This window comes from Lissotriton vulgaris, chromosome 2_1 (assembly GCF_964263255.1).
Source record: "Lissotriton vulgaris chromosome 2_1, aLisVul1.2, whole genome shotgun sequence".
Taxonomy (NCBI): Eukaryota; Metazoa; Chordata; class Amphibia; order Caudata; family Salamandridae; genus Lissotriton; species Lissotriton vulgaris.
In genome coordinates this window covers 313,885,174-313,900,080 of record NC_141687.1, presented here as the reverse complement: position 1 = coordinate 313,900,080, position 14,907 = coordinate 313,885,174, and the positions used below count along the sequence as shown (strand labels likewise).

Below are 14,907 nucleotides of genomic sequence, written 5' to 3'. Positions count from 1 at the left end.
TTCAGCAGGGGGACTTCCTGGCTACACTGGATCTGAAAGACGCATATTTTCATATCCCCCTGCATCCTTCCCACAGGAAGTATCTCAGATTCACGATTCAAGACCAGCATTACCAGTTCAGGGTTCTGCCGTTCGGGGTCACCACGGCGCCAAGGGTTTTTACAAAGTGCCTAGCGACTGTGGCGGCGCATCTCCGTCGCCAGAACGTCCACGTCTACCCCTACCTGGACGACTGGCTCATTCAAGCAAAGACAGAACAGCAGTGCGTCGACCACGTGTCACGCACCATTCATCTCCTGCACGAGCTGGGATTCTCTCTGAACTACCCAAAGTCCCATCTCCAGCCCGCCCACGTGCGACAGTATCTGGGCGCGACAATAAACACTCTGGCAGCCACTGCGCAGCCAACTTCAGTGAGAATCGCCAGTATACAGACGCTGATCCAACGATTCAGGCCTCAGCACTCGCTTCCAGCGAAGGTGTTCATGCAGTTGATAGGCATGATGGCCTCCTGCATCTCCATTGTCCCGCACGCGAGACTACATATGCGTCCGCTTCAGGAGTGCCTTGCACGTCAGTGGACTCAGGCTCATGGGCAACTGACAGACCTAGTGTTGGTGAGCGGTCGGGCATACAACTCTCTGCATTGGTGGAATCCACAAAACCTTTGCAAGGGCCGACCATTCCAAGAGCCTGTGCCACAGATTATCCTGACAACGGACGCCTCTCTCCAGGGATGGGGAGCGCATGTACTCCATTACACAGTGCAGGGACTCTGGACACTACAGCAAAGGAAGATGCACATCAATGTGTTGGAACTGATGGCAATCTTCATGGCCTTGAAGGCGTTCAAAGTACATCTGTGCAACAAAGTCGTGTTGATCCGGACGGACAACATGACGGCCATGTACTACATTCAGAAGCAGGGAGGCACACACTCTCCGCAGCTGTCTCATCTGGCTCAGAGCATGTGGAAGTGGGCCATTCAGAGGAACATATTCCTCATGGCAGAGCATCTCCCGGGCAAGGACAATCAGATGGCGGATCTGCTCAGCAGGCACAGCCATCAAATGCACGAGTGGGAGATACATCCATCAGTACTCCAACCGTACTTCCAAAAGTGGGGTCATCCAGAGATAGACCTGTTCGCCATGAACGAGACCGCAAAATGCCAAAGCTTCGCCGCCAGGTTCCCACACCCGCAATCACAGGGCAATGCGATGTGGATGAACTGGTCAGGCAGATTTGCGTACGCTTTTCCCCCAGCACCTCTGATACCGCTGGTGGCACGCAAGCTCAGGCAACACTCGATGAAGCTCATCCTGGTTGCTCCAACGTGGGCTCGCCAACCATGGTACACCACGTTTCTGGAACTCTCCGTGGTACCGCATCAAAGGCTTCATCTCACTCCCAGCCTTCTGACGCAGAGCCATGGCGACATTCAGCACCCAGATCCGCAACAGCTCAACCTGGCGATCTGGCTCCTGAAGTCCTAGAGTTTGGCTACCTCAATCTTCCTCCCGATTGCATGGACATCATTAGGGAGGCAAGGAAGCCCACTACTAGAGCTTGTTATGCGGCTAAATGGAAGAGGTTTGTCATCTACTGTGTTAACCACGATATTGACCCGCTAGATGCTTCCATTCAAAACATCATTTGTTACTTGTTCCACCTATATCAGTGCAATCTGGCCTACTCTTCCATCCGCATTCACTTGTCTGCTATGGCAGCATACCTCCAGAATAGGCAACACCTGTCACTCTTTAAGGTCCCAGCTATCAAGGCTTTTCTGGAAGGACTCAAAAGAGTCATTCCACCAAGGACCCCACCAGCTCCTGAATGGAACCTCAATGTGGTTCTTACAAGACTGATGGGTCCTCCCTTTGAGCCACTGCACTCTTGTGAGCTTCAGTTTCTGACTTGGAAGGTTGCGTTCTTAGTAGCAATTACATCGCTACGGAGGGTTAGCGAGCTGCAGGCGCTCACCACCCAAGAACCTTTCTTCCAGGTGCATGCTAACAGGGTTGTGCTCCGTACTAACCCTAAATTCTTACCCAAGGTTGTATCTCAATTCCATATGAACCAGACAATTGAGTTGCCGGTGTTTTTCCAAAACCCAGAGACGCTGGCGGAGCGGATGCTCCACACCCTTGATGTTAAGAGAGCCTTGATGTACTATGTAGACAGGACAAAATATTTTCGCAAAACCAAGCAACTTTTTGTCGCTTTTGCCACACAACACAAGGGAAACGCTATCTCCAAAGCTGGGATCGCTAGGTGGATCGTGAAATGCATTCAAATCTGTTACGCTAAAGCTAAACGCACTCTCACTATCCCACCAAGGGCCCATTCCACCAGGAAGTTGGGGGCCTCTATGGCTTTCCTAGGTAACATTCCCTTAGAAGATATCTGTAGAGCAGCCACGTGGTCTACCACACATACTTTCACTAAACACTACTGTGTAGACGTGCATTCCAAACAGCAGGCAGCTGTTGGTCAGGCTGTTCTCAAAACACTTTTTCAGACTGCTGCAGCTGGCACGGGCGGCAGCCGCTAATGGAGGGACTGCTATGTATTCTATGCACAGATATGAATTCAGCAGCCCACATGCCTCGAACTGCAAATGCTACTTACCAGTATGCATCTGTTCTTGGCATGTAGGGCTGCTGACATTCATATCGCCCACCCTCCTCCCCGGCGCCTGTAGCAGCTGCAGTATTCATTCATATGTATATATATATGCTCATAGCATGGTCATCACTCACATACTTCACTCCATCTCTGCCAATGGCTAAAAACAATCTGGGGATGGAGGCGATGCCCATGCGCACTGTAGTCCAGGGGAGGAGCCACCTATCTCGTGATACTTCGAAGACTCTTCCAGGACAACAATGTGCAATCATCCGGACCCAACACTAGGCGGCGATCTATGCACAGATATGAATGTCAGCAGCCCTACATGCCAAGAACAGATGCATACTGGTAAGTACCATTTGCATTATCCATTATTGACGAATATCCTGTGGAACTTACAAACTGCTTTGCCACAGGCATCTTTTTCTAGTCATCTGCCAGGTTATCACTTTTGGTACCTTATGAAGCATGATGCCTAGCCTCACCCAGGTTTCTTCACAAAACAAAATGCCACATTTTCACCCTAGTGGCGCGATCGTCCCTTACACTAAGCTAAATACTATGTGCTCTTTGGGTCGTGCATCTGGATTTTGGCCATACTCGGCAGCAGGCTATAATTTGAAACAATTCCTGAGGTCCCCTCTAGAGCAAGTAAAGTTTATTTCCTCTGAATCATGCTGAAAGGTTTGTTCCAATCCTCAGTGGTTTCCTGTTTTGTCTCGTCCAGCAGAGACTATTGTCATTCACGGTCTGTGGTTCAGGCTCGAGCCCCAGTGGTCTGGATGTGGTGTGCCTCCTGTTTTGAAATCTACAATGGTTGGTACTTCTGTTTTGCTGCCCTCTCGTCTCTCAGAAAAGAGCCGGGGAGTCCTCCTCACCATCCACGTTATGGGATATTGAAACATAACTTCTAGGTTGACTGGAGAACGCACACCCTTAACCAATACGTTTTCCAGGCACAGCCGGGTGCCAGTCCGTTGGGCTTGTTGTTGAGAACCTGGTAGATGCTTTTTTGCTTTTTAAGACCTCCCTCTCTGGCTCTTTCCCAGCAGGGACATTGTATTTTACAGACCCCAAGCGGAAAGAGTTGGAGTCATCCTCTGTCATATATTGGAATTTTGTGGTCGGCAGAGAACAGGTGCCTCAACAATAACCCTTGTGGCATGGTTGTGCCCTGACCTTTTCTTCTTCGTAAGCTGCGAGTGTTCCCCTATTGGACTTTTTGGGGATGCTTTCTTTTCTGCCTTAGTTTTCAATGATTTGGTTTTTAAACCAATTTTTATTGATTATCAAAGTAAAAAAAGTCCAAATAATGAGACACCACGTAATATCATAGATCATGGATATTGGCCCAACTCCATTTCCACAATTCAGCATTCAGCAAGTTGCTAGAAGCTCATTATTTGGTACATGACTACAGATTTTTCAGCTCGATCAAAGTAACAATTTCGATTCTTGAGCATAAAACAACACATTAAACAACTTCTATTAGGCCTATGCCACAAGCATGGTCAGTAGTGATACATAAATGACTAAAGAGGTATACCCTAAAAAAGGAACCGCATGGTCTTAAAAAGGAGTAACATGCTGTCAGTATAGCGATGGGTTAGTCATACAAGAATGTGGATATCAAAATAGTGTGAAGGTGTGAGCATACTCAACATGAGTGCTGATAAAGAGGGGGCAGAAGAAATGTATAAGGAGCCTTAATCCGTCCTATTTCCTTTGTGTTCCACTCTACTGAGGTCTGTGGTCATTCCTAGGGTGTTCATTAAAGCCTAAAATTAAGTCATCCCACATAAGAGCAGTGAGGTGCTGTCCTAGTACCGTAGCTTCCTCTCTCAGGGAGGTTGATTCCGGTTCTGCCCACTGGATAATGGCGTCATGCAACGCACGCAAGAACTACAAGCCACAGGAGAGAAGGAGTGCAAGCGTGACTAAATCATTTTAGTCATGCCATTGAGGACAGCCAGGCAGGGAGGGGGTCTTCCAGTGCATCATAAGCATGCGCTGAGTCGGAAGGAAGGGCAGGTCTAGGAATCTGCCATTGACCTTGCGGGCCTTAGTAGGAGTATATTGTGCTAGAGTGCATCATTCAAATTTGCATAAATCTTGACGGCTGGTGATGGACGTGAGGATAGTAAAGAGCTCCCTCTAAAAATGACCGCTGATTATGTGCTTGGTGTCCACATCGGGTGCAAGGCACCAGGAGCAGTAGGGGTTAGCAGTGAGATACATTTTAACTATGTGCGCTGGAGTTAGATAGCATGTTAAAGACTAGTGCATTGAATACTCTGGAATGTGGCAGTACTTGAGATCTTGTGGGGATGGGAGTACCTTGTCTAATCCTTTTTGTGTAAATGAGCGCACTATATTTACTTTCCACCGAGCATGTAGATCACCCACAGTGGGGGAGTGCTCGGATTAGGAATTGCCCTAAGTTACCAAGAAATCAAACATGTACTGGACCCTATCTTTAGTTTTCAGTGATCAGGTGAACTCAGCTCATAGCTTCATCACATTATTATAGACTCTTTGTCAAGGTCAGGCCCTAAGCATGTATTGCTGACTTTGCTCTTAACCTGCTGGCAAATGTTCAGCATTCTTTCTCAGGTGAGTTGCTTGATTCTGTTTATCACTTTCAGCTCAAGTGCACCTTGGATCATGTGTAAACGTCTACTGGGCGAAATTGCTCTTGGTGTGTTGTGTCCAGTCTCAAGAATTGTTGTCGGCAGTTTTACTACCTTCCCTAGTCAAGGAGTACCAGTAAAGGGTGTTTTTTTATGAATGGCCTGCAAAATCCCTTGCAGTCTGTCAAGAATATGTGGCCTATTTCAGGCCATTCCATTGGGCCTTCCGTGTTTCCTGTTTGTGGTGTAACCCCTGGGTGCTGTGCCCCCATTGTTGTCTTTTTTTCCCTACAGGTGTCTATTATCTGAGTGTGGCTAGTTGTGATTGGGCTTGTGTGTATTTGCACACTCTTAGATTGCCACCTTACTCTAAGAGCAACCTGCCAGGGAAGAGGGCGTAGGTTACCTTTTGCCTCGTGCTTTGGGGATTCCTCCTTCCCCCATTCTTCAGTCCTCTTTGTTGTGAGTCTCGACCTGAGCGTCTCTTTGCTGGGACAAATTGCCAAACTCACCATCCTTTGAGATTGTCGGCAGGAGATTCAAGGTTCTCGCATCATGGTTCTTACTCTCTACCTGTAATGTATTCTACATAGTCTCCCTCCTGATTTGGCTTTACTTGATGTTGTGGATTTGCTTTCTCTGGAGATCAGTCGCTTGGTGTTTAATTGATTGGTGTTCACTGGTGTGGAGTGGTCCCTGTTATGCTTCTTGCTCTGTTGAAAATGCTTATTGCATTCCAGTGAATCTGGGGGGTTCATGGAAGCATACAAGTTGGGAATCTCCAACTTGTTCTGTAATAAGAACTACTTGTATCCAAATAAAACCAACCCAGGCTGCTAATAGTATTAGTGTTGTAAAAGTGACTACATCAGACGTAATATTTGTGGTCACCCTATGCACGATTCCCAGCAGTAGCCAGTGCATCGGCCATGGTCGCCAGCAGAAATGTACACAAAGCTTTGTCTGTGTAATGCCTCTCTATGGGTATTGTGTAGAAGCCAATCTGCAATGACCCTGGCACCAAGGCACTAATATTAGTAATACAATCAATCAATCAATCAATCAAAGACATTTATAGAGCGCACTACCTACCCGTAGGGTCTCAAGGCGCTTAGGGGGGGGTGGGTGGGGGGGGGGGGGATTGCCGTTACTGCTCGAACAGCCAGGTCTTGAGCTTCTTCCTGAAGGCGAGGTGGTCTTGGGTCAGGCGCAGGTCGGCCGGGAGGGAGTTCCAGGTCTTGGCGGCCAGGTAGGAGAAGGACCTTCCTCCTTTTGTCGCTCTACGGATGCGTGGGACTGCGGCGAGGGCGTGGCTGGCTGATCGGAGGTGGCGTTTGGGAGCGTAGAAGTTGATTCGGTTGTTGAGGTAGCTCGGGCCTTGATTGTGTAGGGCTTTGTGTGCGTGGGTGAGGAGCCGGAAGGTGATTCTTTTGTTGACGGGAAGCCAGTGCAGGTCTCTCAGGTGTCCGGAGATGTGGCTGTTTCGTGGGATGTCGAGGATGAGTCTGGCTGAGGCGTTCTGGATCCGCTGGAGTCTCTTCTGGAGCTTGGCGGTGGTTCCGGCGTAGAGGGCGTTGCCGTAGTCCAGTCGGCTGGTGACGAGGGCCTGGGTGACGGTCTTCCTGGTCTCCGTGGGGATCCACCAGAAGATCTTCCAAAGCAAGTCTCTCGAACGCGCCATGATTTATCACTCAAATAGCCACTTTATATATATTGTGGAAATAGAGACAAGGGGGTGATAGGGGCCCTACACAAACTGAAGATTGAACTGGTGGGGGACCTCTTTCAGGACGAGAAGGCTAGAACTTGGGACCAGGTTGCGGCGAGTGCCGGGGGGGGGGGGGAGGACTCCTTATTGCTACGCTTTCAGTATCATAGAGTGCGCAGGGCAATGCTGGAGCAGCTGGGGGGACGACCTAGCCAAACCGCCGGAGGTCCTTGAGCTCTCCTATGTGGTGAAGACTGAGTCCCCTCGCAAGCTGATCACCAACTTCTATAAAACTGCTATATCCTACAGGGAACTTCAATACACGGGGGCCAGGCTGGCTTGGCAAAAAGACTTATCACTCACAATAGATGATGATATTTGGCGTTACTGCTGCGTAAATAATAGGCAGTCTCTTTAAATGGCAAACATAGACGGATACATTTAAAATTTTTAAATAGAGTGTATTACACCCCTGAACGCCTGCACAGATATGGCCTCCGCCAGACGGCCGAATGCGAGAGGTGCCATGGCCCGGTGGCGGGTTTTCTGCACCTGGCGTGGCAGTGTCCAGGAGTGAGAGAATATTGGGAGGATATCTTCTTCGAGTTGAGCAGGATAGTGGAGATTGAACTGGTGCCGGACCCTGCGCTGGCGTTGCTTGGTCAGTCCAGGAGTTTGCCCCGCGCTGTTCGTAGGCTAGTAGACATGGGCATGCTCATGGCCAAAAGAGTTTTGGCCCTCTGCTGGATGAGAGGCCCCATACCCACAACTAAACGCTGGGCACATGAAATGTTATATTATTGCACGCAGTCTGAATATTACAGCGAGCTACTTCCTCCTAAGAGTCGCCTTAAAACATTTTTGGGGTTATGCCAGACGCATATGAGTGGCAGACAAATGGAGGAGGAGGAGGATGGGGGCAACTCCGGTGCCGAGGGAGAGAGAGTGCACCGCACAGACACTAGCTGATTTCCCACATTTGAGGAGGGTCGGGGGGGGGCGGAGCAGTAGTAGTTACTCCACTGGGAGAGGCAGAGAGGGTATTGAGGCTCGGGGTTATGATAAAATAGATGCTGCCCGGGGTGGGAGGGCGAGTTTGGGGAGCCTGTTTCTCGTGCTGCCCAAGGCTGTGTTTCCGTCAGAAGTGGGGGCTTCTACGACTGGGCTCTGTAGTGTTGCACTGTGTATGATCAATTGGGGGGTTTGAGTTCCTTCGATTGCTGTGATTATGTGCCTTAAAAAACCTAATATATTGTTTAATAAAAAAAAATATATTGTGGAAATGTATCCATTTTTCTCCACATTTCAGCATGTGAGACCTGGAAATTCACACATTTATGTCTCAAATACTCTGGTTACAATATTGGTATACATATACTAATTCAGCCGAGCAAAAGCTTCTAATGCAGTAGGCTGCACACAGGAGAGCTACTTACAAGTAGCTGGAGAGCTGCCCGTAGCTCGCAAGCCGCTCTTTGAAGAAGCCTGATATAAGTGGTTACTCGCCCTAGTGATTTTTGTTCTGATAACCTTGGACCCCCTTCCTCTAAGCCCACAGCCTGTTTAACCCCTCCCCTGCTGATGACGGAACCGCTCCGTCATCAGCTACAGTTGAGCTGTGCTGATGACGGAGCGGTTCCGTCATGGCCCAGCCGCCGCGCCTGCGCGGCACTGATTTCGCGCCTGCGCAGGCGTTCTAATGAGCGGGGCGGGTCATGACGGAACCGCTCCGTCACCAGCATAGCTCAACCGCGGCTGGTGACGGAGCGGTTCTGTCACCAGCATGCGGCCGCCCCGCCCCTTTAGCGCTGCGGCGGAATAGCCGCCGCAGCGAAGGGGTTAAGTTATCTTTTGTTTGAGCAGACACAGTGCTTCCTCTGGCGGATGGGGACTGGGATCTTCATAGCCAGGAAACTTGGTAGTTCTGCAAGGCCTGGATGCATTGGGGCCATGTGTGCACCCCAGTTTCCTTTTTGAAAAACCTTTTTATTATACCCTAAAATGTTCTATGTTAGTGGGACCTCCACGAACCCACACAGTAATCGCTATAGCGACTAACATGTACAGCCTAAACAGTGTGCATCAGTGAGTTACTTTTGCGAGAAATATAGGTAAATGGTGCAAAGATGGATATGCAAAGTATTACCTCTAGCATGAGGTCTGAAAGCATAGAGCAGCAGTTGACCTCAGAGGATTTTGGCCAGTGAAATGTCAAGCAACTCGGTGCCTGTCAATCCAGAGTTAATTCTTAAACTGTTTCCATTACTGCAATCAAAATGTTCAGTACTGTATATCCATTATAAAGTATCTGGTGCTCAGTGTTGCTGTTTTGTCTGCAATCTTTTGGGTGTGCACACTATGTACTCTGCTGCTCAGACATCTGCTCCCAGTTTTGCATAGTTAACAATTTAGTCAAATCCTCTGTGATTCTGGCACGTGATCTGTGCTGCACACTTTGACCAGGAGATGTAAACTTGGGTGTGCTGCATTTGATTCTACTGCACTGTTTTTGTAACAAAGGTTCAGCTTTACCATACATTAAACGAACAGCAATTAAGATTGGTAACTTTGATGCTCACAAACAGAAAAAAGAAAGAAGGTCCCACTCCACATGAATACCGAACCATTGTAGGTAGTGTGATTGTAGTTATATGGAGTAAACTGGTGTTGTAACACTTATCTTCTAAATATCACCTTTCGTCGGTTTCTTCCATTATCATTGTTTTATTTGTGTTTTAATATGAACATCTTTTTAAATTGGTTTTGTTGTTGTCAGGTATTTGCTGTAGACTGGAGCCCTGACGGACAAAGAGTAGCAAGTGGTGGAAAAGATAAATGCTTAAGGATGTAAGTAAAGTAAATGGTCAGTGCATCAATCATTTTTAAAAAGATTTTAAGGGTCATAATATTCTGTTTATTACTGTATTACTATACATGTGTATTATTAAGGTAGTTGCACTTTACATAAATTACACACACCTCTCTCGCTCTCTCTCCCTCTCTCTCTCTCTCTCTCTCTCTCTCTCTCTCTGGCTCCACCCCCTCTCTCTCTCCCGCCCCTCTCTCTCTCTCTCTCTCTCTCTCTCTCTCTCTCCCTCTCTCTCCCTCTTTCTCTCCCCCTCTCTTTCTCTCCCCCTCTCCCTCTCACCCCCTCTCCCTCTCTCTCTCTCTCTCCATATATTTATATACTTGCACTCGCAGGCGCCAGAAATGCAGTTTATTAATGAGGCAGACTCATTTCGGCAGGGACGCCTTTCTCAATGCCATTCACATACAGAGTATAGCGACCTAAGATTTTAAGTCTTGTGCCTTGCTCCCATTGAGTGATGAAGTTGTAAACATCAAAATCGGACATCTACTAATCCGTAAATCACAAGGCCGGCATGCCGCCATATTTTATTGATCTTTGTAGACTGTCAACAGTCCCAATGACGGTGCTTAAAATGTACAGGGTACACAGTTCAATCAGTCTGGCACACAGTGATCTGAGTGTTGCAGCGCACCATATTCACAGAGTGACATGCTGGGCCATTATTACTCCACTTATCCCAAGGGAACACTGCTGCAGGTATGTACTCGCTCTGCTCCCCTCGTTCAGGCCTTCCATTGCCATGTTGATTTTGTCCGGTTCGCAAGCATCTGTTTAGTAACCACAAACAAAACATTTAGTAATGCCAACATAGTATCATCGGAGCAGACAGTCACTTTAGGATTTCGGCGATTCAGACAGTAAAACTTTCATATTACACCAATGCCACTAAATCAGCTGCCAAACTCTTAATAGAACGGGTGCTTCTTTTCCATGATATTGGTCATAGTGGATTCACATACTCAAATTTCATCCAAACGTACCCCTGGAACAAATAAGGAGCACCCGCGGGCTTCAGAAGTTTAATTTATGAATGACGCAGATGCGTTTCGGCAGGGACACCTTTCTCAATGCCATTCACATACTGAGTGCAACGACCTTAGATGTTAAAAGTCTTATGCCTTTCCAATGGTCAGTGGGAGCAAGACACAAGACTTAAAATCTAAGGTCTTTGTACTCTGTATGTGAATGGTATTGAGAAATGCATCCATGCCGAAATTTGTCAGCCTCATTAATAAATCCACATATATCCAATTACATATTATAGAGCACCATGCTTTTATGCCCATTCAAATTTAAATCACATACTATAAAATAGTCTAAAACACTACTGCTTGTATACAAAAAATAATTTTATACTAAAAACTAGTATAGAAGTCATACACAGGATAGCAGGTACTTCTCCACTAGTGGGTTATATGTTCTTATAACACAGCCGCCATGTGTCTAATAAATATTTTGACAGGGCAAAAAAGACCCACTCATTGGTATCACTATGTAGAATTGCTATAAAACAAGACATTAAGCAAGCCAGTGCGACTTGAACTGTGATGCCATCTTTCATTACTAGATCACTTCTTCTAAATAGAGCCTGTTATACATAAGCATGTAATGTGTAATGCTCGATACTTCATCCTGGAGTGATTATGCGCTCGCTCAATCTGAGCTAAGAGGCAGCACACAATAAATACATTCTTGAGAGCCTTTTTCTAAGACATGACCTGTTGGATACTCTCCCGGTCCTCTATTAAATAGGTCCATATGAGCTGGAGCCACTGACGTCTTTCCTTTTGCTAACCTTCTTGGGAAGCATCAAGGTATACCTACCTGCGGATCCCACCATTCTTTTACCTCGGTATGGTGTGAAGATTGTTGTTTAGATAGTGTTGATGTTAATGAAGTTTATAAAGCGCAATGCTGCCCAAAGGCGTCCTGGCGCTGTGAGAGATGTCACCCTGGAGGCTAGTAGTAGAATTACCTTGAGCTTTATGAGTTGAAGCCAGGTTTTTAGGGCTTTCCTAAAAACGAGCAGCTCTGTTGGGCCTCTGAGAGAAAGTGGAAGGGCATTCCATGCTTTAGCAGCACCTACAAAGAAACTCTGCCACCCCAATTGGCTTTTTTTGCCAATGGAATGTGAATCAGTTTGGCCTCTGAGGAGCACAAAGATCTCGTAGGGACATACCAATTGGTATTTTGGATCAGATGTTTTGGACCCGTTGAGTGTAGAGATTTATGAGTAATGCATAGGGCCTTAAACAAAACTTGCTTCTTAACTGGCAGCCAGTGTAACTTTTTAATTTCTGCCAAGATAGATTCATATTTTGGAGTGCCAGACAGCAGTCTGGCTGCTGCATTCTGTAGGAGTTGTAGTTTACTTAGGAGACATTCCAGCGCATTAACATACAGGCCGTTGCAATATTCCAATCTGGACATAGCTAAGGCCGTGATGACTGTCTTCTGACTTTCTGATGGGAGATAGGTCAGTATTTTTTTGTATGATTTTAAAATGTAAGAGGTTGTCGAAACAACTGAGTTTACTTGATCTTTATGGGTCAATTTGTTGTCAATTATGAACCCTGGGTTTCCTGACTGGTGTTGGGAGAGGACCAAGAGAATCTGGCCACCATGCTGGGGTCCAAAATTAAGGGTTTCCGAACAGAATCACCTCTGTTTTAGCAGAGTTCAGCTTCAAACAATTCCTGGCCATCCAGCCGCCCACAGCTGTCGTACAGTGGTGGAAACGCCTTGCTGGCTCCTGAGTTTCGTTTGGATGCATGGAGACAACTATCTGGGTGTCATCAGCGTATGAGGTCAACTTGAGTCCAAAGCATCCAATAAGAGGAGCGAGCTGGGAAACAAACATTGAAAAGAGTGGGGCTCATGGATGACCCCTGTGTGACTCCACAGGGGAGGGAAAATGACTTTGCGGAGAAGTTGCCGAGCGTAACTGTCTGCACTCTATCTGCTAAAAATGATTTAATTAGTTTCCAAGCCCTGCCTGTGACACCAATCTCGTGCAGTCGGTCCATCGATAAATTGTGATAGACCGTGTCAAACGCAGCATAGAGGTCCAACATAATCAGGGCTCCATTCCCTCCTTGATCTAGGGTGGCTCTTATTTCTTCTGTAGATTTAATAAGAGCCGACTTAGTACTGTGGCTCCCTCTGAAACCATACTGCGTGGGATCGAGTTTATATCCTTCCTCTAGAAATCGACTGACTTGGGTATTTATTAATTTTTAAATAATTTTTGCGGGAAGTGGTAATCTAGAAATTGACCTAAAATTATTGGAGTCCATAGGGTCGAGCTTGGGCTTTTTAAGCAAGGGAAGAATCGATGCTGTCTTCCAGGCTTTCGGAAAATAGCTTTCTGAAAAAGTCATATTATTGATCTTTATCAGGATTGGTATAACTGGTTCGAATACCAACTTCAGTATAGAGGGGGGAGAAGGGTCCGTTGGGGATCCTGATTTGACTTTCGTCAGAATAGTGTGTACTTCCACTGCTGTAGTAGGTGTAAAGTTACAGAGCCGAGACATAATATTCCTCATTGCCCGTCTTTAATTGAGGGATGTGATTAGTATCTACTGTAAATGTTACAAAGCTATCCTCCACTTTCTTATGGAACAAGTTGGCTATCTTATCGCACAGTTCTTGACTGGCTACAACGGGATTTGAAGGGGGGTGAGCTAGGGCAGTAACTGTTTTAAATTATACTTTAGTGAAGTTTTTCGCAGCCTGTATTTTCTTTACAAAAAAGTCTTATTTTGTTTTACACAGTAATTTCTTATAGTCTGATAAGCAGAGTTTATATTTGTTTTTTTCCTCGGCATTGTACTCCCTCCACCATACCCTTTCTTGATGTTTACAGAGAAGTTTATTTACTCTTAGGTCCTGGGAGTACCACGGAGACCTTGGTCATTCCCTATTGTTATGAATGGTTGCCATTGGGGATAACTTATTAGTCGCTACTTCTAGTCAGGAAGTGTAGGCCAAAGTGGCCTTGTCTAAATCTCCTGGCAACAGAGGAGCGGTGGAGATTAGTTGCTCTTGCAATTTATTGGCATTTATTCTGCTCCATGCTCTGGTGGTTGTTTGTTTCGACCCTGGTGTCCGGATATCTTGAACTGCTGATGTCACCTCAAAGAACACTATCCTGTGGTCTGACCAGATCACCGGGAGCGTGTTTGTAAACCTTAGATGGCTGTTGTTGGAGAAGATGCCATCGAGTGTGTGCCCTGCTATATGTGTGAAACACAAGGGGAGCTAGGCCCTAGAGGACAAGTGGAGAGGCTGGGCCTAAGTATATGAGCAATCAAAGAAGAGCGCCCCACCACTTACATTTGCAACCACATTTACGGAGAGTTGAACACGCTGCTTGTCGTTATCAACTGGGTATTTTTATTTATACCAAAGAAATTTTAATTAAGCTCTGTTTGTCAGAAACAAATTATTGTGGACAGACAAAGACATGTGTACAATGTGAATTTGAACCAAAGTATAATCACTTTTCTACACCACAAAGTGTCACAAACTAAATATCATCATTAGTCACGAAAATGAAAAACAATGTGAAACAGACAGTGACATTAAATATGCATGGCATTAAATGATACACACACTTTCAAATAAATAAAGCATTGATTGAAGCAAAGAAAAATAGAAAAGGGGGGAAATTAGGAAAGGAGCGGGAAAGTAAATTCTGGATTCTTTATCGACCAGCTAATGCTAGTGTACGAGTATTCCTTTCTAATAGGCCGACGCGTTTCGAATCCAGGTACTTGTTTTCCGGATTCTCATCAGGGCACAATTACTCTGTCTGTGGAAGTTGAAAGGAGGAGAACTGTTTTGAGTATTTTGGGTAGAACAAGGCAAGACACCCTATATTATGACACTCAGCAAAGGGACCTACCAGTTCTTTAGCGAAACAAATTCAGAGGAGAATTGTCAGTGCAGACTCGATGAGCTCCATTAGGAGTCCAAGGGACGGGGCCTCCTAAAACAAGGTGAGTTTACACTGCTATATGTGTGGCCTCAGTGACCAATTGATATAGGTCTAACAAGTT

At 46.3% G+C, this 14,907-nt stretch overlaps 1 protein-coding gene across 2 annotated transcripts in view; it reads left to right on the top strand.

Annotated features, from left to right (window-relative positions):
• NLE1 (notchless homolog 1) overlaps positions 1-14,907 on the top strand; it is a 241,994-nt gene that overhangs the window by 176,490 nt on the left and 50,597 nt on the right. For both annotated transcript variants that reach the window (XM_086955007.1, XM_086955008.1), the window contains exon 12: positions 9,749-9,819. In XM_086955007.1, coding sequence (XP_086811133.1) covers positions 9,749-9,819 — 71 coding nt within the window. The remainder of the gene's footprint in view (positions 1-9,748; positions 9,820-14,907) is intronic.